Source organism: Oncorhynchus masou, chromosome 10, assembly GCF_036934945.1.
Source record: "Oncorhynchus masou masou isolate Uvic2021 chromosome 10, UVic_Omas_1.1, whole genome shotgun sequence".
Lineage (NCBI taxonomy): Eukaryota > Metazoa > Chordata > Actinopteri > Salmoniformes > Salmonidae > Oncorhynchus > Oncorhynchus masou.
In genome coordinates this window covers 39,451,802-39,478,393 of record NC_088221.1, presented here as the reverse complement: position 1 = coordinate 39,478,393, position 26,592 = coordinate 39,451,802, and the positions used below count along the sequence as shown (strand labels likewise).

Sequence of the window (26,592 nt, the reverse complement as noted above, 5' to 3'; positions counted from 1 at the left end):
TACTAATTGAGGGTATGTAAACTGGGAATGGAATTAAATAAAAGCTGAAATAAATAAATCTCTCTACTATTATTCTGACATTTCACATTCTTAAAATAAAGTGTTGATCCTAACTGACCTAAACCAGGGAATTTTTACGAGGATTACATTTTAGGAATTGTGAACAACAGAGTTTAAATGTATTTGGCAAAGGTGTATGTAAACTTCCGACTTCAACTGTATGTCACGGCCCGACCATAGAGCTTTTTATTTTCTATGTTGGTTAGGTTGGGGTTGGTCATCTAGGTAATTAAATTTCTATGTTGGCCTGGTATGGTTCCCAATCAGAGGCAGCTGTTTATCGTTGTCTCTGATTGGGGATCATATTTAAGCAGCCATTTTCCTTTTGTGTTTTGTGGGATCTTGACTTTGTATAGTTGCCTGTGAGCACTATAGCAGCTTCACGTTTCATTTTGTGCAATGTTTTCTTTGAGTTTCACTTCATAATAAAGAGGATGGAACCATACCACGCATGCATCTTGGTCCACTCATTATGACGATCGTGACAGTATATATGTTGAAGAGAATGGAGCTTAAGCTGCATCCCTGTCTCACCCCCCGGTCCTGTGGATTATTATTTTATTTTTTTGTGTCAATTTTAACTTTACACCGTTGTTTGTGTACATGGATTTCATAATGTTGTATATTTTCTATTAATTTGTATAGCAGACCCTCATGCCAAATTGAGTCTTATGCTTTTTTGTCATCAACAAAGCATGAGAAGACTTCACTTTTGTTTTGGATTGTTTGTTTGTAAATTAGGGTGTGCAGGGTGAATACATGGTCTGTCGTACGGTCATTTGATAAAAAGCCAATTTGACATTTGCTCAGTACATTGTTTTCGCTGAAGAAATGTACAAGTCTGCTGTTAATGATAATGCCCAAGGTTGCTCTTGACGCATATCTCACGGTAGTTATTGGGGTCAAATTTGTCTCCACTTTTGTGGATTGGGGTGATCAGTCCCTGGTTCTAAATATTGGGGAAGATGTCAGAGCTGAGGATGATGTTCAAGTATAGCCAATTGGAACTTGTGGTCAGTATATTTAATCATTTCATTTAGGATAACATCGACACCACATACCTTTTTGGATTGGAGGGTTTCTATTTTGTCCTATAGTTCACTTAATGTAGTTGGAGAATCCAGTGGGTTCTGGTTGTCTTTAATAGTTGATTCTAAGATTTGTATTTGATCTTGTAAAGGTTTTTGCTATTTGTTCTTTGTTATAGAGCCAAAAAGATTGGAGAAGTGGTTTATCCATAAATCTGTTTTGGATAGAACTCTTTGTTGTTTGTTTAGATTTTCCCAGAAGTGGTTCGATTCTATGGATTCTTCAATTACATTGAGCTGATTTCTGACGTGCTGTTCCATTTTCCGTGGTATTTCTGTATTGTTTTAGTGATTCACCATAGTGATGGTGTAGGCTCAAGTTTTCTGCGTCTTTGTGGTTGGATAGGTTTCTCAATTTCTTTCTTAGATTTTGCATTCTTCATCAAACCATTTGTCATAGTTGTTCATTTTCTTAGGTTGTCTGCTTGAAATTTTTAGATTTGATAGGGAAGCTGAGAGCTCAAATATACTATTTAGGTTTTCTACTGCCAAGTTTACACCTTCACTATTACAGTGAAACCTTTTCTCCGGAAATTGTCAAGAAGGGGTTGAATTTGTTGTTACTTAATTGTTTTCCACACTATTTTTGTTCCATCTATAGAATTTCTTAATATTCAGTTCCTTTGGCTTTGATGCCTCATGATTGAGCAGAGCTCTGTTCAAGTAGTGTGATTTTGCTGTGATCTGATAGAGCGTTCAGTCAGTCCACTGACACCCCTAATAGACTCTGGGTTGAGGTCAGTGATAAAGTAGTCTACAGTACCTGAAAGATTAGTGGAATCTGTGTGAGTAGCTGGACAGGTAGGATGACTGACAGTGAAGGTGAACAGGTGGTCAGGTGACAGAGGAATGGATGAGACTGAGGCAGGAATTCCTTTAACCATAAAGTGGTATATTTACAGAGTAGTCTGTGCTGCATCACAAAGGAAACAAATAACATGTATCCAATCAAATTCATAATCCCATACCAATCATTCATGATTAACATAATTAGGGAAGTCAACGATCCAGTTCATTAAGAAGTCCATAGTAATCATCCGTGAGTCATTTAGGCTCGTAACCATTTATCATAAATCATGAAAGAATACAAACAGTGGTCATTCAATTTATAATCCCCATTAGTTTGATATCAAAGTTGATCAGTTAGCAAACAATGACATTTCTCATTTCACCCTTTCAATTGTCTTCATGTGTACATGTAATTAAATCCATTACATATGAACCATATGGATTGCATAATTGGCCTCTGAGGATCCGTAGGGCCGTGATCATTGACAATTCACATTACACAATATGTTTGAAGCGTGCGCTTCAAGCCGCGCTCTGCAGTAATAACTATAAACAATAACTGATGGCCCATCTCCGGATCGCAATAGACAGTTCAGATGAAAGGTAAGAGTCGGTGGATTTACGTGGATTCATGGACGCACAGAATGTCTGGATCAGACGGAGTTAAGGAAGAGAAAGCAGTGAGCTCAGGCGATGGCAATTTCCTCCTTTTATGGAGTTGAGATCTGTCTGACATTTCCACCTGACCTAATTAAAGTGCCCCTGGCCCAGCTGAGAAAATGGCAATGAATTAAAGGATTATTCCACCAACTCCATGGGCCTTTTCTACAGTACTACTGCCAAGAGATGAGCTATAGGTGTACCCACCATAGGAGTCCCCTCGACGCCCACCATTGACTATGTACATACCAAACGTCTGACAGAGCTGCAGGAGTTGTGACCCATTTTTGTTGATTATGTTGTTGTAGTTGTGTCCTAGGGGGGCATATGGGGGAGGGAATGCTGCCACCTCCAGGTAGGTGTTTGCCCCACTGTGTGCTGAGGGTGTTGGGTTCTTGTCCAGTTGTGGCATTTAGGTCGCCACAGACTAGTACATGTCCTGTGGCCTGGAAATGGTTGATCTCCCCCTCTAGGATGGAGAAGCTGTCATCAATAAAGTATGGGGATTCTATTGGGGGGATATAGGTCGCACACAGGAGGACATTTTTCTCTGTTGAGATGATTTCCTTTTTCATTTCTAGCCAGATGTAAAACGTTCCTGTGTTGACTAATTTAATAGAGTGGGTTAGGTCTGCTCTTACCTCATTAGCATACCCCCTGAGTCTCTTCCCTGTTTCACACCTGGTAGTTTGGTGGATGGGACTACCAGCTCTCTGTAACCTAGAGGGCAACCAGTGGGTCCGTCTCCTTTATACCATGTTTCATGTAGTATGACAATGTCTGTATTTCCAATTTATTTGATTAAGTCTGGTTCCTCCTCTTTAGGTCAAAGGCAGATGACCTCAGACCTTGAATATTCCAGGATGAGATAGTAAAAGCTTTGTGTTCCATAGTGTCTAGTGTTTTTGTGTGGTTTAGTCCCGGACCATCACCGAGCATGTTGAGCATCTCTCTCTCTCTATCCTTACCTCCTCCCCATCTCTCAGACCTGAGGTTGCTGGTGTTTTTCCACTCGTGGGCACCAGGCTGTGCTCCTCTGGATGCTCTGGCCTGCCAGTACCACCAGGGGGCGCTGTCTATGCGCGTGTCCAGGAAGGGTCAGATGGTCAGCTCGCTGGAGGCCGATTGGCTGGCGCTGACTGCAGCCTACTACCGCAAAGGCTGGTCATTGGTGGACTCGTTTGTGTACTGGGACACACCCAAAGGTACTGTCAAATACTAAGATATAGAGAGACTTCTAAGGTGAATGAAAGATGCATGTACATCTGTGCCCCCCTCATACATGTGATCTTATTCATTATGAGTCACAACATACAACTAAACTTAGATCAGCAATCGTACTCTGAGAAAACGAGCCTAGGAACTACTGTGTAGTAGTGGCATGTATAACTCTTCTGTAGTGACAGCCACATCAGGCTGAGAAAGCAAAAACAACATGCATGCTGTGACATCTTGCCTAGGAGTTGTAAGGTCTCCAGCAATGATAGGCCAACATCCTATTACAGTTTACTTCTCTGGAAGAGAGGATGGGATTAAAGAGAGATTAAGAACACTTTGTCCTCATCCATCTTTCGTGAATCCACATCTTTCTCAATCATCCTTCTCTCATTCTGCTACTCTATCCATTGTGTTTTGTCTCCCCGCTTCCTTCGTCCCACGGATCAGTCACTTCCTGTTTCCCAGTCCCTGTTCCTTCTCTCCCTTGTCCTCCTCCTGCTCTGTCCTCCTTTCCTCTCCTCCCCTTATATCCCTCCTCCTGCTCTATCCTCCTTCTCCCTCTTCCTGCTCTCTCCTCCCCCTTCTATCCCTCCTCCTCCTCTCTCCCACCTTTCCTCCTCCTGCTCTCTCCTCCTCGTACCCTTCTCTCTCCCCCCTCCTTTTCTTTCCCCTCCCTTCCTCCTCCCTCTTCTTCCACTGTGGCTATATTTGGACCTCTCTTCCCAACCTGGCTTCTTGTTGCACCATAGACTGGCAGCATAAAATGCACATCATTTGTAGACATCTGGGGCCTGAGAGTATAGCACACGGGGGTCTCTCGCTCACATACAGCCTACTTCTTCATGTCTTTAACTAGCTCATTGTCATGCCAATGACATACTTTCAGTACTGACGAGAATTCACTGCCTCGCAGAGCATTGTTCACGTTGCAGTTCAACAGCTACTGTTAAGGTATTTTATTTAACTTTTATTTAACTAGGCAAGTCAGTTAAGAACAAATTCTTATTTACAATGACGGCGTATCAAAAGGCAAAAGGCCTCCTGCGGGGACGGGGGCCTGGGATTAAAACAATTAATATATAAATATAGGACAAAACACATCACAACGAGACAACACAACACTACATAAAGAGAGACCTAAGACAACACGATGACAACACAACATAACAACATGGTAGCAGCACAAAACATGGTATAAATATTATTGGGCACAGACAACAGCACAAAGGGCAAGAAGGTAGAGACAACAATACATCACACAAGGTATCTGATGACGCACGTCTGTCCACCGATTGCATTCATGTAACTCAGATTTATGTATGATTTTTATGTTTTCTGGTTGATATGCGTTGTGTGTTGATACACTGAACAAAAATATAAATACAACAAGTAAAGTGTTGGTCCCATGTTTCATGAGCTGAAATAAAAGATCCCAGACACGTTTCATACGCACAAAAAGCTTATTTCGCTCAAATTTTGTGCCCAAATTTGTTTACATCCCTGTTAGTGAGCATTTCTCCTTTGCCAAGATAATCCATCCACGTGACAGGAGTGGCATATCAAGAAGCTGATTAAACAGCATCATTACACAGCTGCATCTTGTGCTGAGGACAATAAAAGCCCACTCTAAAATGTGCAGTTTTGTCACACAACACAATGCCACAGATGTCTCAAGTTTTGAGGGAGTGTGCAATTGGCAGAAATTCCGCTATGCCCTCAGACGAACCATCAAACAGGCAAAGCGTCAATACAGGACTAAGCTTGAATCCTACTACACTGGCTCTGAGGCTCATCGGGTGTGGCAGGGCTTACAAACGCTGTAGTCTGTAAAAGAAAAACCCAGCCGTGAGCTGCCTTGTGACACGAGCCTACCAGATGGGCTAAATGCCTTTTATACTTGCTTCGAGGCAAGCAACACTGAAGCATGCATGAGAGCACCAGCTGTTTCGGACTACTGTGTGATCACGCTCTCCGTCGACGATGTGAGCAAGACCTTTAAACAGGTCAACATTCGCAGGGCCAGATGGATTACCAGGCCGTGTACTCCAAGCATGCGTGGACCAAGTGTCTTCACTGACATTATAAACTTCTCCCTGACCGAGTCTGGAATACCTATATATTTCAAGCAGACCACCGTAATTCCTGAGCCCAAGAATGCCAAGGTAACCTGCCTAAATGACTACCGCCATGAAGTGCTTTGAAAGGCTGGTCATGGCTCACATCAACACCATCATCCCGGAAACCATAGACCCACTTCAATTCGCATACCGCCCCAACAAGTCCACAGATGACGCAATCTCAATTGCACTCCACACTGCCTTTTCCCACCTGGACAAAAGGAACACCTATGTGAAAATGCTGTTCATTGACTACAGCTCAGCGTTCAACACCATAGTGCCCTCAAAGCTCATCACTAAGCTAAGGACCCTGGGACTAAACACCTCTCTATGCAACTGGAGCCTGGACTTCCTGATGGGGCTGTTGTGGAGCGGGTCGAGTGGTTCAAGTTCCTTGGTGTCCACAACACCAACAAACTATCATGGTCCAAACACACTAAGACTGTCATGAAGAGGGCACGATAATGCCTATTCCCCCTCAGGAGAATGAAAAGATTTGTCATGGGTCCCAGATTCTCCATTTTTTTTTTTACAGCTACACTATTGAGAGCATCCTGACCGGTTGCATCACCGCCTGGTATGGCAACTACTCAGCATCTGACCGTAAGGCGCTACAGAGGGTAGTGCTTCCTGCCATCCAGGACCTCTATACTAGGCGTGTCAGAGGAAGGCCCAAAACATTGTTCGACTGCAGCCACCCAAGTCATAGACTGTTCTCTCTGCTACCGCACGGTACCGGAGCGCTAAGTCTGTCCAAAAGACTCCTCAACAGCTTCTACCCCAAAGCCATAAGACTGCTGAACAATTAATCAAATGTCTACTCGGTAATGGTACCCCCTGTATATAGCCTTGGTATTGTTATTTTATTGTGTTACTTTTCATTTTATTTTGTACTTTTAATTTCAGTAAATATTTTTAACATCATTGTTGGTTAAGGGTGTGTAAGTAACCATTTCACGGTTGTTGTATTCAGCGCATGTGACAAAACATTTTTCATTTGATTTGAATGTGCGAATGTCCACTGTTGCCAGAAAATGTCATGTTAATTTCTCTAACATAAGCCGCCTTCAACGTCGTTTTAGAGAATTTGGCAGTACGTCCAACCGGCTTCACATCCGCAGACTACTTGTATGGTGTCGTCTGGGCAAGCGGTTTGCTGATGTCAACGTTGTGAACAGAGTGCCCCATGGTGGGGTTATGGTATGGAGAGGCATAAGCTAGGGACAACGAACAAAATTGCATTTTATCGGTGGAAATTTGAATGATAATGTGATGAGATCCTGTCGTGCCATTCATCCGGCGCCATCACTTCATGTTTCAGCATAATGCACAGCCCCATATCGCAAGGATCTGTAAACAATTCCTGGAAGATTGGAAATGACCCAGTTCTTCCATGGCCTGCATTCTAACTAGACATGTCACTCTTTGAGCATATTTGTGATGCTCTTGATTGATGTGTATGACACAATCAACAGCCTGATCAACTCTATGTGAAAGAGATGACGTGCTGCATGAGGCAAATGGTGGTCACACCAGATACTGACTGGTTTTCTGATCCACACCCCTACAATTATTTTGTTTAAGGTATCTGCGAGCAACAGATGTATATCTGTATTCCCAGTAATGTGATATCCATAGATTTATTTATTTAAACTGACTGATTTCCTTATATGAACTGTAACTTGGTAAAATCTTGGAAATTGTTGCATGTTGCGTTTATATTTTTGTTCAGTATAGTTTACTGTGTGTGTGTGTGTGTGTGTGTGTGTGTGTGTGTTGTCAGGTGAGCCCGAGCCCAGGTCACTAGAGGGGCTGTTTGTCTATGAGGAGAGAAGCACTGCCCCTCCTGCCAATGACACTATCGTAGTGGAGCAGTGGATCGCCATCGAGGTCAGAGAGCAGTGTGTGTGTGCGCATGCGTGGGTCAGTCAGTGAGGACAGGTAAATGTGTTGCAGTAGGTATTCCCTAGGGAATATCCTGTAGGGAGAGAGAGGTTGGCATTACGTGTGTGTGGGGGGAGAGATTAGCACCGTGTATGTGTGGGGGAGAGATTAGCATCTTGTGTGTGTGTGTGGGAATTAGCGTTGTGTCTGTGTTGGGGGAGATTTGCATCGTGTGTGGGAAGGATTAGCATCATATCTGTGGGGGGTGGAGATGTTTGTGTGTCAGCAACCCTAACACAAGAAGATGGATAAACAAGTGTAGAAAACATTTAACAATTACCTCTATACAGTGTGTGACAACATTGTTGTGCTGTGTAGGGTTCTGATGTGAAGACAGATTACGGGCCACTCCTTCACACACTGGCTGAGTTCGGCTGGCTGCTCACCTGTGTCCTGCCCACACATATCATCCGCCATGACAGGTAACACACGTAATTGATGGACATTTTGATATTAATGTTGTTGGACCAGTCTTGGCTCAAGTCTCTGTACTCAAGTGATGAACCTGACATTGCATTTAAATGTTTTGTGTGTTGTCTGATGGCAGTGGAGGGAAAAGTACCCAATTTTCATTCTTGAGTAAAAGTAAAGATACCTCAATAGAAAATGACTCAAGTAAAAGTCACCCAGTAAAATACAACTTGAGTAAAAGTCTACAAGTATTTAGTTTCAAATATACTAAATAATTTCAAATTCCTTATATTAAGCAAACCAGACAATTTAATTTAGGGATAGCCAGAGGCACACTCCAACACTCAAGACATCATTTACAAACTTAGCATGTGTTTAGTGAGTCCTTCAAAGGCAGTAGGGATGACCAGGGATGTTCTCTTGATAAGTGTGTGAATTTGATCATTTTTTTTGTCCTGCTAAGCATTCAAAATGTAATGAGTACATTTGGGTGTCAAGGAAACGTTTTACTCCATACATTATGTAATTTTCTTTAGAAATGTAGTGAAGTAAAAGTTGTCAAATATAAATAGTAAAGTACAGATACCCCAGAAATCTCCTTAAGTAGTACTTTAAATATGTTCACTTAATTTACACCACTGCCTGATGGTCCAGAACAAACACGTCAATTTTGTAGCCCGGGTCATCACTTATGACTGTTTTCCTTCATAAACGTTTGTAATGTTGTGTTTTGTCTAGTGATGGTAACCTGGCAACCAAGCATGTGGTGTTCCTACAGAGACCAATCAAGACCTCTTCAATACCACAGAGGAACCATGTGAGGGCTTGGTTTCAGTTAGCAGCTTTCCTGTTGTAGTGTTTTTGTTCTATGTGGATTTTTTAATATGATAAAGGGAAGTGGAAAATGAAAGCAAAGTGAGATGTAGCATTATCATACAAATCAATTAATTGTATTAATAAGGATCTGACCCTTTATTAAATGTTTGCCTAAAATAACATACCCAAATCTAACTACCTGAAGCAAGGATATGCATATTCTTGCAAACACTTTGAAGTTTGTGGAAATGTGAAATGAATGTAGGAGAATAACACATCAGATCTGGTAAAGGATAAAGAAACACTTGTTGTTGTTATCTTCGAAATGCAAGCCCAGGCACAATATATATTTGCCACCAAATGGCAGCAGTGTATGTGCAAAGTAATACACTGATCCAATGAACCATCGCATTTCTGTTCAAAATGTATCAACACTGCCCAAATGTGCGTAATTGGTTTATTAATAACTAAGTTCATAACTGTGCACTCTCCTCAAATAATAGCATGGTATTATTTCACTAATAGCTACGGTAAATTGGACAGTGCAGTTAGATTAGTTTATGTCCTGGTTACTTACGTCATGCTAATCACATTAACTCACTTCAGCTCAACCGTCCCCGAGGGTGGGACACCGAGCTGTAGAGATCCTTAAGAGGTTTTAAATTGCTACACTATAATGCCTGAATTTAACCTTAAAACACTCAACTTCGAAATGTCTAATTCTGAAGTGAGACTGAAAGCTAGTTGCCGTTACACATCTGCATGTTGCTTTTACTAGATATTTGAATGACCTGTGACTTATTTGCATAATGTTTAGCGTTACTGCATAGTCACCATCAGACACATGACTCTTCCTCTTATCCTACCCTCTCTGTCCTCTCCAAGGCCGGGTCCATTCAGAGCGACGTGTCCACTCGCTCTGTGAGTCGAGGTGTGGACAGCCCCCTAACACCCCCCAATGTGGAGTTGTCCCCCACCGCTGGGGGTATCGGGGGTTTCCCTGTCTTCGGAGGGGGGTACCCCAGCACCCTGTCCCACCTAGAGGGGGGCTTCGAGCATGATGACGGGGCAGCAGAGGTGACCTGCATGTGACCCCTGAATTGGACACATATACACCCCCATCTATCCTCTAATCGCTTCCCTAACCAAGAAGACTAGAAAAGATTAGAAAAGCAAAACTTGGCACTGTTTTTTAAAATGATGAAGTGTTATTTTTATACATTTTGTTGGGAAAAGCAAGCTGTCGAGACACCTTTGTTCGTACCCTCACACATATGCACTTAACAGTCCAGATTCACACATCTCACCGTTCACACAGCACCTTTTTCATATGAGAAAGAACACACATTCACACAACTGTGACCAGCAGAAAGCACAGGACATCTCCACAATGACCGGGGGAACCAGGAAGAAGCTTCCATGCAGACAAACACAGACCACTGGATTGAACTCTGACCAACTACACACCTGGTTGTTGGAACGTGTCCCCATGTTTTGGGACCCCCTCCCCAAGAACTGCCAACACCTCGGTTCAATACAACTTTCTCATCCTCTGACGTGTAACATCACACCTACTCTGGCACATGGTGACACGGGCCAGAAGCACAGCTACATTGGGTTGAATACATTGTAGTGCAGCTGACTAGGTATTCCCTTTCCTGCCACCAGCTCCTCTCCCCTGTTGTCTCAAACACACCCAGCTGGATGGAAACGTACCAGGTGGACAAATACACGCTCGCTGTGTGTTGGTGCTACTGTCCAGGGCCTTGCAGCATTCAGCAATATTATTCAAACAGACATCTTCCTGTGATAGTTGTCAAACTAGGGGTGTTTGAGTTCAGGCCTAGAGAAGATTATCTGTACAGTAATTGCATGGGTGAGTTTTATTTCCACATAAGACTGCCAAGCCACAGGGTTGCCTGGGAATGAATTGATAACATACTGAACCTTCTCTAGATATGTACATTAGGGCTATACATGTATTGTCTGATTGGTGCTTAAATCTATTGTTCACTGATCTGTTCAGGATGTCATCATTAGTGTGCATTTTTTATTCATTGGCATCAGATTCTATTCCTGCACTTATTGTCATTAGAAACAGCTGGTAGTTATTTTATGGTACTGGTTATCAGGCCTCAATTGTTTTCATTCTGCCCAGTGATTCCTTTCCTCAGACAAAGGCCCTATTGTGTTACTAAGGGAGATGGTATTTGTGTAAGAGAACACCACAATGATGGACATTTGTAATTATACAATCCTTGTTTTGGGGATGGTGAAAGAAATCAGTGTTTTCATTTGAGAATTTGTAATATTTTGCTTCCTTTTGTCATCAGTGTTTTTCTCCTTATTCAGCTGTGTCCACTTTAGAAAAACACATGCCCATGATTTCCTCACATTTACTGACCAATTATTTACTTTTAAAGCACTAGGTGAAATAGGAGAGGCCATGGACAGGACAAGTTCATTCTTGACGTTTCCAGCAGTGGCCCCACATCTGCCTTCTTCATCCAGGTGTTGAGAGGTGTACACCTCAAATGTTCCCATGACTTTTACAAGCTGAATGTTTTAAAATAAAGTCATAACAGATGGGGCCAAATTATACATAAAGGGATTTTTGGGGAGTCAACAAAGGGGTAATAGTTTTTTTTATTAAGACAAATGTCGACAGTAACAAAATGTAATTATTTAAAGGAAAATAAAAGTGGGACGGATAGACAAGACTCCTCCCACATAATAACTTAATGATGAGAGCGGTGTGTACTCAGAGCAACACAAGCATAGAGGGCTTCTGAACCACAAATGGACCCCTAGCATCTCTAAACCCTAGGTACACCTGTAAACTAGAGAAGATTGGATACAGAGAAGCATTATGGTCATAGCTTCATCTTGCCTCCAAATGGGTTTCCTGGAAATGTCTGCATATTCTTCCAGCTATCCAAGCCTCAGATCTACAGGAGTGGCAAGGAGTCTATTTGGAATTCAATGAGAGAGAACAAAAGCAACGCGGAGAAAGCAAAGCACCAGCAAACACATGATGGGGGGGGGCAGCAGGGGTTATATACAGGGAGCCCATAAAGGTGTGCCTTTGCCATCAACACATTATGGTTAGTAAATCTAGCTGCTCAAAAGGTTAAAGTAACATTCCCCACAGTAGTGGGTCTGGCTAGTGTGTAGCTGCATCAGACATGGGTTCAAATACTATCTGAAATCTCTTCAAATACTTTGTTTGCTTTAGCCTGCCTGGAGTACCAGGTGGGTGGGACTCATTGGTTTCATTGCAACAGGCAAGCTCAATCAAGCAGTATTTGAATACTAGTATTTGAACTCACATCTGGTCTCCTGTGTGCAGCTCTCCTCTCAGGCCTCGCTCTCCCCAGCTGAGGTGTTCTGGACCTCCTCCTCCAGGATAGGAACAATCAGGTTGTCCTTGGACATCAGGTTGTACTTCATCACGAAGCGCGTGAACCGATGGCACAGAAAGGTCTCGTTCTACAGGGAAGGAAAGAGGATGAGAGTTGGGCCCTGTCCAGAAACAGCCTCAACCCCTAAACAAGAGGATGAGTTGATGCGATCTGAGGTCTGATGCACTAGTTTAGAGGCTGACTGACCATTTACTATGAAGCCATACTGTCACAGCCGTGATTTGTCATGAAGTAAATCATGTCTAGAACGCAGCTAATCAGAACTAACTGTTGTATGTAGAGCCATAGCTTCAGTCTGCTTGGAGTCATTACATGGCTGAACTCCACAGGGCATGAGTACAGTAGACCATGAAGTGGCCATTATGGACATGCACAGGTCCCAGACAATTCAGCTCCGGTAGACAATATATCAGTCCAGTGTTTCCCTATTGTCTAAGTCTGTAGTGCCACCTGTTGGCTTAACATGGGACTACTACAAGATGGAATATGTTCATAGCTGGTTGGCCACATGCAGAGAATAAAGGAGTTGGTCATCACTAATTCCCTGCTCAATCGGTTGCACCTGTGGTGTGGATAAGTGCATTATATGTTCTAATTCAAACAAGTAATGAATGTCCCAATAAAGCTTTACTGTCATTTGCAATTGGTATGAAGAGTCCAAATCATACTTCACTGCCAAGTCTATTTGGAAAGTGTGAACCTTCAACTTACCTCATACTTGTCAAATATCTGCCGATGGTGGAAGTAAGCATGGGAGAATATCCTATAGATCCGGCGACACACAGAACCCAGCTTGGCCACTGAGGACTCCTTGATGCTCACACTGGGGAGGGGAGATTGAAAGCGTATGAGTGGGGAACCAAAGCACTCCTTTACATAGTGTGTGTGTGAGTGCTCACCGGCTGGGGAAATACTTGTTGCTGTTGAGAAGGCAGGCAGCTCCGTCCAGCGTGTGCCTGGTGTAGTCAATGGCAGGGCACTGTGGATCCAAGCACAGGCAATGTACATGCATCCTAAATACAAAATAGTGCATTGCAGGCTGAGCTGAAAAATTTAATCCTGAGTGAATTGAATTAAATCAAATGTATTTTATAAAGCTCTTTTTACACCAGCAGCTGTCCTAAAGTGCTTATACAGAAACCAGCCTAAAATCCCAAAGAGCAAGCAATGCAGAAGCACAGTGGGTAGGAAAAACTCCCTAGAAAGGCTCCTCTCTAGGAAGAAACCTAGAGAGAAACCAGGCTCTGAGGGGTGGAGATTATAAGTGTACATGGACAATCGTTCTTCATCCTGATTTTAGTAACACTCACCTCTTTGGGGGTCTTGTGTGCAGCACACAGGAATATCCACTGTTCTGTGGCTGTCATCTGGGTGCAGGTGTCTGGGTGGCACTCGCTCTGCAGTTTCACAGCGAGTCCATTCAGCTCCAGACAAAATTGCCTGTATTAGATGGGAGAAAGGTAGACACAGACTGGGTCAACACACCCGCACAGAGTAAGGTTTTTGACCTCAGTGTGTCGTGCAGCTACTGTACCGGAGGTGCTCGTACTTCCACACCCCTTCGTCCTGTCCTTCCGGTGGCTCCAGGATCTTATCAATACCGGAGCAGTCTGACCGGATGTTCTGCTGAATGTACTGAACGAGGGACAGGGGAAGTGCCGAGGTTAGTGATCAAAACATCTTGCCCTCATCCTCCTAGCTAGCTAAAAGAAATAGGTTCTGACATGGGTGACAATGATCACAATAATCAACCATTAATAGATAACCTACGAAGCATCTTAGGCAGCCATCTTAAAATAAAGCACATCATGTCAGCGTCAGGCTTGGCACTTGACAGCTACAAACAGCATTCTGCAATTATGACACTTGAAGCTCAAAATGGACTCCAGTCATGCGCCACTAGCTAAATCAACCACACCTGTTGTACAGCCAGCGTGCTGTCCATCTCTTCAAAGGATTCATCTGGCCAGTTGTAGAAATCCTGCAGTGAGAGAGGGAGCGATAATCATATTCAGTGCATGTGTGGCTATGGCTCAAAGGGCAAAATAGTGTCATCTCTCAGCCTTTCATATTTCATCTAACTAGACAGATGGTCTCTTCACAGTTCCCAAGTCCAGAACAGACTCTGGGAAATTCAGACTACATAGAGAGATAACTACACAGAACTCTTCCACATCAAGTAACTCAAGTGTGCAGTAAAATCAGATGTAAAAAAAAAAACATAAAAACAACACCTCACAACACGGATTGTGAAGACACACACTGTAAAAATACTTTTATATCAGTGGAGGGGGAATTTCATATTTTTTTTGTGAAACATTTTTTTGATAAAACAATGCTAAATAGTTTGCAAGAAAGGCATTTCACTGTACTTGTGCATGTGACATTAAAACTTGAGAAACATATATTCACGTCACCAAATAATTTATTAAAACACTGTTTTGCTATGAAGGTCTACAGTATCCTCAACAGCACTCTGTAGGTTAGCACCATGGTGTAGGTGGAGGATATTGGGAATTTTCCAGTACATATGTGCACATTATACATCTCAGAGTAGTAAGTAGAATCAACACAAGCCATACGTGTCTGGGCCATTAGACGTGCACTCTGAAGCCATTAATCAATAGGTCATTAGGTTAAGGGAAGGCATGTGTGTCTGGGTCATAAGGCTAAGGGAAACCAATAATCAATAGGTCATTAGGATAAGGGAAGCCATTACCCAGTCCCGTGAGGTTCATTAGATGTGCATTAGGAGCATAGGTGTGTATTACTAAAAGCACCATTAGACATGTACCTGCATTAGGAGTATGCGTGTCCGTTTCTTTTTGTATCATTGCTATGGTTACGCCACAAATAGAATATATTCCCTAAACTCTGTGCGAACAAGAAAATGGAAACCAAGCTGAAATAAGTTCAAGGCAAAAAGAAAATGGTGGCTAAATGCCCAAGGGGATGAATCATTAACACAGAGGAGTGACTGTGTGTGTAACATAAGGATGAAAACTATATAAAAAGTGTGTGCCGTCCCCCGGGGTCCTCCAACCTACCAGAGCTCTTGCAGCATTAACTGACATGCTGTCCACTCAATCAAAGGATCTGAGAATGAATCTAGTACTGAAAACATAAGCTAGTTAGCGAGCACTGCAGTGTATAAAATGTGGTGAGTAGTTGTGACTCAAAGAGAGAAAGACAATAGTTGAAGTTTTGAACAAATTAATTCCTTCGAAAATGAAGGAGAAGCAAGAGAGAGAGCTAGCTATATTTCTTGTATTTTTCTCTCTCGCTTTCTTAGCCTACTCAAACACCTGGCTCAAACAAAGAGGAATGCTATGGCTATCCAAAACTGGAACTAAGTCAAGGTAAGCTTTCGGTTTATGAATTGACACCAGAGCCTGCCGGTGTAACTGCTAAACTGCCTGCTGACTGTACTGCATGATTGTAGCGGATTTACTAACGTGTTAGTTGTAGAGTTTTGTTGGCTATGATATTAGCTAATATGGTGCCAACGATGTAGGCTGTGTGTAACAGTTAGCAATTATGATATGAAGGTTTGGTTTGGAAAGGTGCACTGAAGTTCACAAGCGAAGGGAAAATGCGAGAGGAAGAGAGCATGGAGATGCGAGAAGGAATACAACTAGAAAAGTAATCATGCTGTTTGTATGTGGCTGCTATGAATGTTAACTGTGTTCACGTGTGTTCAGGGATGTATTTATTCTGCAGATTCTGTTGAAAAACGTTTATTAAATGGAAGCAAACAGAACGGGGATAAATATATTTGTCCAATAGAATCTCTCGTTTACACTAATGACTACACCCTAGATCTAGATGCAGGCAAGTGTGTGCAAAGGAGGTATTAAATGTGTCACGCAAGGCCGTATTAAATGTGTCACTGTCACCTTGATTACTCAATTTTCTCTTGACCTGTGCACCTGTTGTAAACTTTCATTCACAGTCTAGATTGTAGAAACATGATGATGGGTATAGGGAAAATTTAAGTATAATGTGTAGTAACATAGCTAAAACTATCGAGGTTACATTGAGCTGGGTGAATGGAATATGAATATCCAATATGTTGTCATATAAATAAGGACATGCTCATAAAAAAAGTTAAAATCCTCCCTAATCTTAAACGACACCGACTCGTCAATATTGTATATTTGCATAATAAAGTAATAATGTATCGCATGATATGTTTTATTTATTATGTAGGCTGTTGCGTTTTGTTGTGATGTAGCTAATTGTTTGGACCTCAGGAAGAGTAGTAATGGTGATCCTAATAAATAAACAATATACAGTATTTAGCTAGCTACGTTTACAGTTACTGGTAAACTAGCTAACTACATTGGGGACACGTATAATTACACAAATAATTACCGTTACTTGGCTTGATAGCTAGTTGATGGAAAATAATATAACGTTAGCCAGCTAGCTAAAGTACAGTAGCTGAAGACTACAGCTCATGAACAGTTAGCCATGTCAAAATAGCTCGCTAACAGTTAAACGGTGGCTAGCTAATATGTCAACAATTACAGCTGTTATCTAACTTAGATATCTAGCTAACTTAAACTAGGTTAGCTACTAGTTCGCTATCTATCAACAGTAAAGTGGTTTTCAGATGGTGTTTATATTTCATTGTTTTAAAGTCTAACTACCTAGCAAGTCTCAAATTATCTGTGGTCGTTTTTAGCTAGCCTAGTTAGCGTTAGCTAACGCTACCCAGTTGCAAGCCCGACTCTTTCTATTTTCCGGAAAGACAACTCCGAGCTAACCGTTCAGAGAAACGACTCAAAACCCCAAATCTGAATGAAATTCTCTGTTCCTGTAAGACCACCGTGGTCACCATTGGTCTCTTTACCATATGCCATCGTATTCCGCTTTGTGGAAACATACCTTCGCCTTGGTTCCAGGCCGATTCCTCCTCAGAACTGCAGTACCCTCCGCCATGACCATCTCGACAGAATGCCCGGATGCAAATGATGCGCACATTTACTGACTTGTGGGTGACCAGGGGCGCGGACAGGGAGTTGCAAGGCTTCCAAGCAGTGGACATTCCTCAAGTGATGGAAGAAGTACACAATTATCATGCTTGAGTAAAAGTAAAGCTCCCTTTAATAGAAAATGACTAAGTAAAAGTGAAATTCGCCCGTTAAAATACAACTTGAGTAAAAGTCTAAACGTATTTAGTTTTTAAATTTACTTAAGTATCAAAAGTAAAAATCATTTAAAAATCATATTAAACAAACCAGACGGCACTATTTCTTATGTTAACATTTTACGGATAGCCAGATGCACACTCCAGATTGCAATCAGAAGTTGAAGGGAAGTCCCTGGAGAAGGCGGGAACGAGATGGTGGTAAGAAGTGCAGTATTATCAGAGACGTGTACTTGGAAAACGGAGGAGGGATGTGGAGAGAAGGTCAAAGAGAGGGAAGAAGAGGGTATGCTTGAGTCGGATAAGAATGGTGGAAAAGGGAGATGGTTTGATAAAGAAGAAGGGAAGAAAGTGTAAGGAGAGGGAGATGAAGACAGGAGGAGAAATGGAAGTGAATGAGGGTGAAGTTATCAGACACCGAGGTATGCACCGAGGGTCAGGATAGAGATGAGTGAAGTTTATGGAAAAAGTGGACTCTTGTATTTTGGCTGATCCATTTGTGATTTCACGGTGGGTGAAAGAGTAAAGTACAGTTACCTCAAATTGACTCATTGACTCATGTACAGTATTTTTACTTAAGTACTTTACACCACTGCATTCCTCCAGAGATATATATATATATATATATCACACTGACACGTGGCATGTCAGTTAAGTACAACTTCTTATTTACAATGACCCCCTACCTGGGAACAGTGGGTTAACTGTCTTGTTCAGAGGCAGAACTACATATTTTTACCTTGTCAGCTTGGTGATTTGATCCAGCAACCTTTTGGTTACTGGCCCAACACTCACACACACTTTTTTACACATTTTGTTATGTTACAGCCTTAATCTACAATCAATTAAATATGTTTTACTCAATCTACACACAATACCCCATAATGACAAAGCAAAAACAGCTTTTGAAATTTTTGTACATTTATTAAAAATAAAAAACTGAAATACCTTATTTACAGAAGTATTCAGACCCTTTGCTATGAGACTCGAAATTGAGCTCAGGTGCGTCCTGTTTCCATTGATCATCCCTGATATGTTTTTACAACTTGATTGGAGTCCACCTGTGGTAAATTCAATTAATTGGACATGATTTGGAAAGCCACACACCTGTATATAAAAGGTCCCACAGTCAACAGTGCATTTCTGGCCAAAAACCAAGCCATGAGGTTGAAGGAATTGTCCGTAGAGCTCCGAGACAGGATTGTGTCGAGGCACAGATCAGGGGAAGGGCACCAAAAATGTTCTGCAGCATTGAAGGTCACCAATAACACTGTGACCTCAATCATTCTTAAATTGAAGAAGTTTGGAACCACCAAATCAAATTTTATTTGTCACATGTGCCGAATACAATACAACTCTCCTTACAGTGAAATGCTTACTTACGAGCCCTTAACAATGCAGTTAAGAAAATCCCTAAAAAAGTCAGATAAGAATAACCGAGCAGTTGCCATACCAGGCAGTGATGCAACCCCTCAGGATGCTCTCGATGGTGCAGCTGTAGAACCTTTTGAGGATCTATGCCAAATCTTTTCAGTCTCCTGAGGGGGAATAGGTTTTGCAGTTCCCTCTTCACAACTGTCTTGGTGTGCTTGGACCATGTTAGTTTGTTGGTGATGTGGACGCCAAGGAACTTGAAGCTCTCAAATTGCTCCACTACAGCCCCGTCGATTAGAATGGGGGAGTGCCAAGTCTTGGTTGGAATGGACTCCAACCAAGACTCTTCCTAGAGCAGGCCTATGCGTTGGTACTTCATGAATATGATGTCAGTTTGGTTGTCATCTGAGACATTCTCATCAATGATAAGATGACAAACTCTACAGTGGAAAGTCTACACATCAGAGTTATCGGATTCACATGGAATTGTTAAATTTAAATGTTTGAATATGAAATTATTCATGATGTGATTTTAGCTTCTAAAATGTGAGATTTGGGTTTTCATAAGGTAGGGCTCTGCTCAATCAGTGGCCTGCCCCTGTGAAGGGACATGGGCTATAAATCTTGTCAAACCCTCCCTTCTCTCCCTTCCTATATAAAGCCTTGATGACAATATAACCTCCTGTTCCGAGGATGTGAGGACGACGTCCGATGTCAAAATGGTTCAGATAATAACTACAGAAGGAAGCCAACATCAGTGTGAGCTTTGGTTACGAATGGTATTAACTTTGAACTCTTATTCACTACAGAATTGATACCTCCTAGCTGTTGAGTTAGCAACAACAGCTGCAAATGCAGGCTCGGAAGGAACAGACAGAGTATCCCGTCTACCGCTCAACGACGTTACTACAACTTACCAGCAGAGACATTCTTCAAAGGACACAGGACTCGGTTGGGCAACACGGCCTTCCATCTACCACCAACCTACCAAAGCGCAGCTCAGAGTAAATATTTATTGCATTTTTCTTTTCCAAATGGGCGGTAATTTAGAATGCATAAGATACTGTATTTACGATAGCACAGCTTCTTCCTGTGTCTCTCAGTCTTCCCGCTCTTTCACTCAAACCCAGACCTTTTCTTTTGTGTAACCAGCTGTCATATCTGTTCCGCCCGCTAGGGACATTTTCCTTTATGATGTAATTTGTAATCAAGTTATGATTAATAATGTGTATGTGTAATTCTGTGTGATTAGTTAGGTATTTAGTAAATAAATAATTCAACCCAATTTTGTATTGCTGATTCAACTTGTTAGCCAGGTTTCGTGCAGATAACCAAGAATTTACAACTTTCAGATTAGACTGAATTAAGGTGACGATTAATATTGACTGCTATTGATGTAAAATATTACTAGGTCTTTAAGAGTTTATTCGGAAGATAACAGCTCTATAAATATTATTTTGTGGTGCCCCGACTCTCTAGTTAATTACATTTACATGATTAGCTCAATCAGGTAATATTAATTACAGAGAAATTATTTTATAGAATAGCATGTCATATCACTTAATCCGGCATAGCCAAAGACATGACAGTACCTAAAGGACTCGTACCATGAGAAACAATGTTCTCTAGTCTGATGAGATCAAGATTGAATGCCAAGCGTCATGCCTGGAGGAAACCTGGCACCATCCCTACGATGAAGCATGGTGGTGGCAACATGCTGTGGGGATATTTTTCCAGAGGCAGGGACTGGGAGATTAGTCAGGATCGAGGGAAAGATGAACGGAGCAAAGTACAGAGATCCTTGATGAAAAGCTGCTCCAAAGCGCTCAGCCCCAGTCTGAGGTCCTAAGGTTCACCTTCAAACAGGACAAGGACCCTAAGCATACATCCAAAAACAACACAGGAGTGGCTTTGGAACAAGTCTCTGCATGTCCTTGAGTGGCCCAGCCAGAGCCTGGACTTGAATCAGATTGAACATCTCTGGAGAGACCTGAAAATACCTGTGCAGCAACGTTCCCCATCCAAACTGACAGAGCTTGAGAGGATCTGCAGAGAAGAATGGGAAAAACTCCAAATACAGGTGTAAAAAGCTGTAATCACTAGAGGTCGACCGATTTATGAATTTTCAACGCCGATACCGATTCTTGGAGGACCAAAAAATGTCGACGGATTAATCGTCCAATTTATTTATTTGTAATAATGACAATTACAACAATACTGTATGAACACTTTTCTTTTACCTTAATATAATACATCAATTAAATCAATTTAGCCTCAAATAAATAATGAAACATGTTAAATTTGGTTTAAATAATGCAAAAACAAAGTGTTGGAGAAGAAAGTAAAAGTGCAATATGTGCCATGTAAAAAAAAAAAGCTAACCTTTAAATTCCTTGCTCAGAAAATGAGAACATATGAAAGCTGGAGGTTCCTTTTTACATGAGTCTTCAATATTCCCAGGTAAGAGGTTAGGTTGTAGTTATAGTATTTATAGGACTATTTCTCTCTATACCATTTGTATTTCATATACCTTTGACTATTGGATGTTCTTATAGGCACTTTAGTATTGCCAGTGTAACAGTATAGCTTACGTCCCCTCTCCTCGCCACTACCTGGGCTCGAACCAGGAACACATCGACAACAGCCACCCTTGAAGCATCGTTACCCATCGCTCCACAAAAGCCGCGGCCCTTGCAGAGCAAGGGGAACAATTCTCCAAGTCTCAGCGAGTGATGTCACTGATTGAAACGCTATTAGCGCGCACCCCACTACCTAGCTAGCCATTTCACATCGGTTACACCAGCCTAATCTCGGGAGTTGATAGGCTTGAAGTCATGAACAGCTCAGTACTTGAAGCACAGCGAAGAGCTGCTGGCAAAACGCACAAAAGTGCTGTTTGAATGAATGCTTACGAACCTGCTGCTGCCTACCATCGCTCAGTCAGACTGCTCTATCAAATCATAGACTTAATTATAACATAACACACAGAAATACAAGCCTTAGGTCATTAATATGGTCAAATCTGGAAACTATAATTTCGAAAACAAAACGTTTATTTTTTTCAGTGAAATACGGAACCATTCCGTATTTTATCTAACGGGTGGCATCCCTAAGTCTAAATATTACTGTTACAACATTCAATGTTATGTTATAATTATGAACAATTCTGGCAAATTAATTACGGTCTTTGTTAGGAATAAATGGACTTCACTGTTCGCAACGAGCCAGCCGGCCCAAACTGCTGCATATACCCTGACTGCTTGCACGGAACGCAAGAGAAGTGACACAACTTCCCGAATTATAAGAAATTATTTTTAGTAGGCAATATTAACTAAATATGCAGGCTTAAAAATAGACTTGTGTACTGATTTTAAAGAAAGGCATTGATGTTTATGGTTAGCTTTGGTGCAACGACAGTGCTAAATCATCACCAGTTTGGCGAAGTAGGCTGTGATTCGATGAGAAATGAACAGGCACCGCATCGATTTACATGCAACGCAGGACATGCTAGATAAACAAGTAATATCAACCATGTGTAGTTAATTAGTGATTATGTTAAGATTGTTTTAAGATAAGTTTAATGCTAGCTAGCAACTTACCTTGGCTTCTTGCATGACAGGTAGTCAGCCTGCCATGCAGGCTCCTCGTGGAGTGCAATGTAAGGCAGGTGGTTAGAGCGTTGGACGAGTAACCAGAAGGTTGCAAAAACAAATCCCCTAGCTGACAAGGTAAAAAATTCCGTTCTGCCCCTGAACAAGGCATTTAACCCACCTTTCCTAGGCCGTCATTGAAAATAAGTATGTGTTCTTCACTGAATTGCCTAGTTAAATTAAAGGTGTAAAAAAAAAAAAAAGCCATTCCGATTAATCGGTTGACCTCTAGTAAATCACTGCCAAAGTTGCTTCAAGAAAGTACTGAGTAAAGGGTCTGAATTTCTAAAAACCTGAATTGACTTTGTCATTGTGTGTAGATTGTTTTTTCCTACACCATTTTGTTTACTCAATCGATTTCAGATTAAGGCTGTAACATAATGTGGAAATAGTCCAGGGGTCTGAATACTTTCCGAAGCTGCTGTATATAGAATATGTATCTACAGTAATAGAAGTAGTTGCTCAACCCTGATTTGAAAGGAATCTTTAATTTCATGGAACAAGTGTATTGCAGGAGTGGAAGAACTTTTCCATTTACCAAAACCAGTTGCTAATCAATTGGTACTTCTTATGCAGATCTGATTTGTGGAAAGTTCATGCATATTCAACTTTTTATATCTGTCAAACTCACTCCTCAGCATGAAGTGTCCCCACTCGCACATATAGAATATCTGCTTGGCAGGAGTATGAAAGAGGAAACACATCTAGATTCAATAGTTAACTTTATTATTGTAACAAAACATGATCAGAATTATTTACAATTGAATAACATAAGAAACATAAACGAGGCAACCTATATTAGGATGAATGGAGGTTGTACAGCAAAAAGGATTATTCTACATATTTGCCAAGGATGTCAGCGTCACGGAACAGGAAGTATTCCTGAAAGACAAATGTGGAAATTGAATAGACAATTAGAAGAATCAATTGCTTTTACTGTGGTTCATTAGAATATAAATAATTACGACATGTAGATTACTCCCACAACTAATCATTGTATCAGATAAGTACGATATTTTATAGATAACATTTTCAGACATACCTTGTCTTCCAGGTGAACTTTAGTTCCTCCGTACTCTGGCAGAAGGACCTTCTCTCCAATTTTGACACTCATGGGTGTCAGATATCCTTTCTGAATGGGATCAGTAGACAACACATTTAGACACAACCATAGAGAATGATAGAAGCCTCTAGTGGCCAAAAGCCATTTTTGCATGGACAGCACCATTGAGGGGCTTGCACCATTTTAAAGTAGTCAACTGGGTGGGGTTTCCAATGAATAGTAGCCCCAATGGCACTGCCCATGCGGTCAGATGCTATAATGGCACAGATATAAATATGCATCCTCTAGCTATCTCTCTCTATGGCCACAAGCCAGAGCAGCAAGCTCTCACATCAAAAGATTACTATATTGTAACAATGTGGTCCATGAAGATAAACAATTCTAATCTCCTTACATTGAAATCTGACTAACTGGCTTGTCTGTCTGGTGTGCAGTTGATTCGACAGCACAGCCATAAGCTATTGTTTAGCCGGAGAGAGTGAAACAGGAGCAGTAAGTTACCTGGTTGGTGGAGCCTGGTCCCACTGCCACCACTGTGGCCTGCAGCACCTTGCCCTGGGCCTTCTCTGGCAGCATAATGCCCCCCTTCGACATAGTCTCTGCAGCCAGACGCTCCACCAGCACCCGGTCAAACATGGGAAGGAATTTCCTGAAAGCCTATAAGACGAAGGGGAAGTATTTAATTTGACAGAGACAATGTACAAACAAAACATTGCAATCTAACTTAAAAAAACAAAACAAAAAAAACATTACAACTGATTTGAGCTAAATAGCACATCAGAGTTGAAGAGTTTTGGACTCTTCTACAGTGAGTGCTTAGCATTCAAATGGTCATACCCTCAAATAGCCACTAGGTAGAGCCTGAGATCCATTGTGTGAACTGGTAAAGACTTGAGTAACAAAAGCAGGAGGGGCCCCCCATAGTGGCCCCTTAAATAGCCAAAAGGAGATACGTTGTAGCCATCTGCCACTGAAAATAAGGACATTTTGGTGGAATATGTACATTTAAACCTTTGGCGTCTTCCCAGAATTCTTGGTTTGGTAAGTTTGGTCAAGTTACCAACTAGGTATTCATAAACCTACTTACTACAGGTTAGTGGTACTCTCATATACGGACCTCTGTAACAGCAACAGGAAATCAGAGGGTTCATTACATTAGAATGGGGGAGGAATATCCATAGGGATGGACCTTGATAACTTGCAGTGTCCATGCAATTTGCCGAGTAGAGCCTGCCAAAGGCAACAAAGAAACCCTTTGTATTCACCAATGACGGGTATGAAGAAAGCAATTGTTTGAATACTGATGTAGGACGATCTTCAAGCTTAAACTAAGACTACTAAGAAGAGTGTGGGTTCTTTATGTGGCCAGCACATTGCAAGGTACCAAAACAGAAGATTTGCAACACCAGCTGCCAGTCTGCTAGCAAATTTATCTTTGACCTTGAGTGAAGGGCATCTCTGAAACAGGGGAGGTGGAGGATGAACAGTGGGGGGTGGGTGTACTGCCAATGTTTACCATGATCTCAGTGAATGACAGAACCCTGACCCACAGATAATCTTTTAGACTAATCATGGCGGGACTGTTGGAGTAAATTCCAGAACAAGTCAGCAAGACACACCCCCGCATGGCGACGAAAGCTTTGTGGGGTCTAGATAGTGGTATCAAGGACCCAAACCTCCAGAGAAAACATTCAAGGTCTGTTCTTCAGTAACTGATTTGTCTCATGCTTCAGATCCCCCAGTCTATCATATTTAGGGTAATGGGCAGTATTCCAACTTGGAATTGTGTTGCATACTAAAGTTAAGTTATTGTAGTATATAGGCGAGTCTGAAATGTTTAAACAAGCAGCAAGTGTTGAAATTAATAATCAAATGAAAATGGTCAGTGCTATCCTGGACTTCCATACCCTAAACCCTACCTAACCTCCCAAGGACCCTGGATAGCCCGGACCAAATTAAAATGCTCTGACGCAGTTGCACATGGGATCACAACGTCTGAAGCAACGTAAACCAGAAGTGGTTGAGAAGGAGCCGGTATTTCATATTGTCGTTGTGCAAGGACACGACGATGAACCAGAAAAACTGAATCGATCAATTAATGAAATGTAAAATGAGATTTTTAAAAAAATATATAAAAAAATAAAACTGATGGCGAACGTTTTGTGCACAAAGGATCAACCACACAGCATGCGGCCTCAGATTAGTTTAGGCAAAATATGGTTCATGTCACGTGTCATCACTTCATTCATACAACGCCAGCAATACCAAATTCAGATGTATATTTTCACCAATAACCAACGATTGGAGATTGAATGTTTCAAGTGGTGTCTTAACTGTTAATGATCTGCTTCGGCACAATCATGCATGGCAGCTCGCTTGACATTGTCTGAAGTACTTTGCGCAGTGTGAAGCTGCCAAACTCATCTCATCCTGTATTCATGCAGTGGTGCTAGCAAGCTCGACTATTTGTGCGAACACTGAAAATGGCAACATCTGTCTGACCTTGTCTGAGAGAAAACAAGGCATAATTAGCTAGCTAGTTTGCTAACGTTATGAAACTCGTTATGCTAGCTAGCTAGCTAGCAAGTCTGTTTGTGGCAGAACGTTAAGTATCCTAAATTATATCTTAGCTATGTGACATTGTTTTGAGAAAGAATGCCTTACCATCTTTAAGTGATAGTCGTTGAAACCTCGTGATGTTGAGCCCCGATTTTTTCTTGAGTGTGGATCTAACAGGCTGAAGCGGAAACTCCACGTGAGGAAATATCGAGAACTGGTACGCGCATGCGTGTCTTTCTTTACGGTTCCCGGACAGTTTCCGTTCCAGA

At 41.7% G+C, this 26,592-nt stretch overlaps 2 protein-coding genes across 5 annotated transcripts in view; one reads left to right on the top strand and one right to left on the bottom strand.

The window, feature by feature from the left end:
• Window positions 1-12,345, top strand: part of LOC135547614 (raftlin-2-like) — a 39,351-nt gene extending 27,006 nt beyond the window's left edge. Inside the window, exons 4-8 of the mRNA XM_064976769.1 lie at window positions 3,584-3,802; window positions 7,716-7,822; window positions 8,195-8,298; window positions 9,026-9,104; window positions 9,989-12,345. Coding sequence (XP_064832841.1) covers window positions 3,584-3,802; window positions 7,716-7,822; window positions 8,195-8,298; window positions 9,026-9,104; window positions 9,989-10,195 — 716 coding nt within the window. The 3' untranslated portion in view covers window positions 10,196-12,345. The remainder of the gene's footprint in view (window positions 1-3,583; window positions 3,803-7,715; window positions 7,823-8,194; window positions 8,299-9,025; window positions 9,105-9,988) is intronic.
• On the bottom strand, window positions 11,732-26,577 carry LOC135547616 (MOB-like protein phocein). 4 transcript variants are annotated; one of them, XM_064976774.1, is made up of 8 exons: window positions 26,429-26,577; window positions 24,266-24,421; window positions 14,444-14,506; window positions 14,060-14,160; window positions 13,836-13,965; window positions 13,425-13,504; window positions 13,237-13,348; window positions 11,732-12,592 (listed from the first exon to the last, which is right to left on the bottom strand). In XM_064976774.1, exons 1-8 carry the CDS (start codon window positions 26,429-26,431, stop codon window positions 12,461-12,463), a joined length of 777 nt encoding a protein of 258 aa, XP_064832846.1. In that variant the 5' UTR covers window positions 26,432-26,577; the 3' UTR covers window positions 11,732-12,460. The 4 variants fall into 4 exon arrangements, with proteins under 4 accessions (XP_064832846.1, XP_064832843.1, XP_064832844.1 ...); XM_064976771.1 differs by lacking the exons at window positions 24,266-24,421; window positions 26,429-26,577 and adding an exon at window positions 17,416-17,520; XM_064976772.1 differs by lacking the exons at window positions 24,266-24,421; window positions 26,429-26,577 and adding an exon at window positions 17,416-17,520 and having other exon boundaries at window positions 14,075-14,160.
• Between the last annotated feature and the right edge of the window lie 15 nt (window positions 26,578-26,592).

What these genes read in the sequence shown, in the direction of transcription:
- LOC135547616 (XM_064976774.1), bottom strand. An exon ending in AACAAGTATTTCCCCAGCCG is followed by an intron (nt 13,349 to 13,424) that starts GTGAGCACTCAC and finishes TCCCCTCCCCAG; the next exon opens with TGTGAGCATCAAGGAGTCCT. An exon ending in AGATATTTGACAAGTATGAG is followed by an intron (nt 12,593 to 13,236) that starts GTAAGTTGAAGG and finishes CCTTCCCTGTAG; the next exon opens with AACGAGACCTTTCTGTGCCA.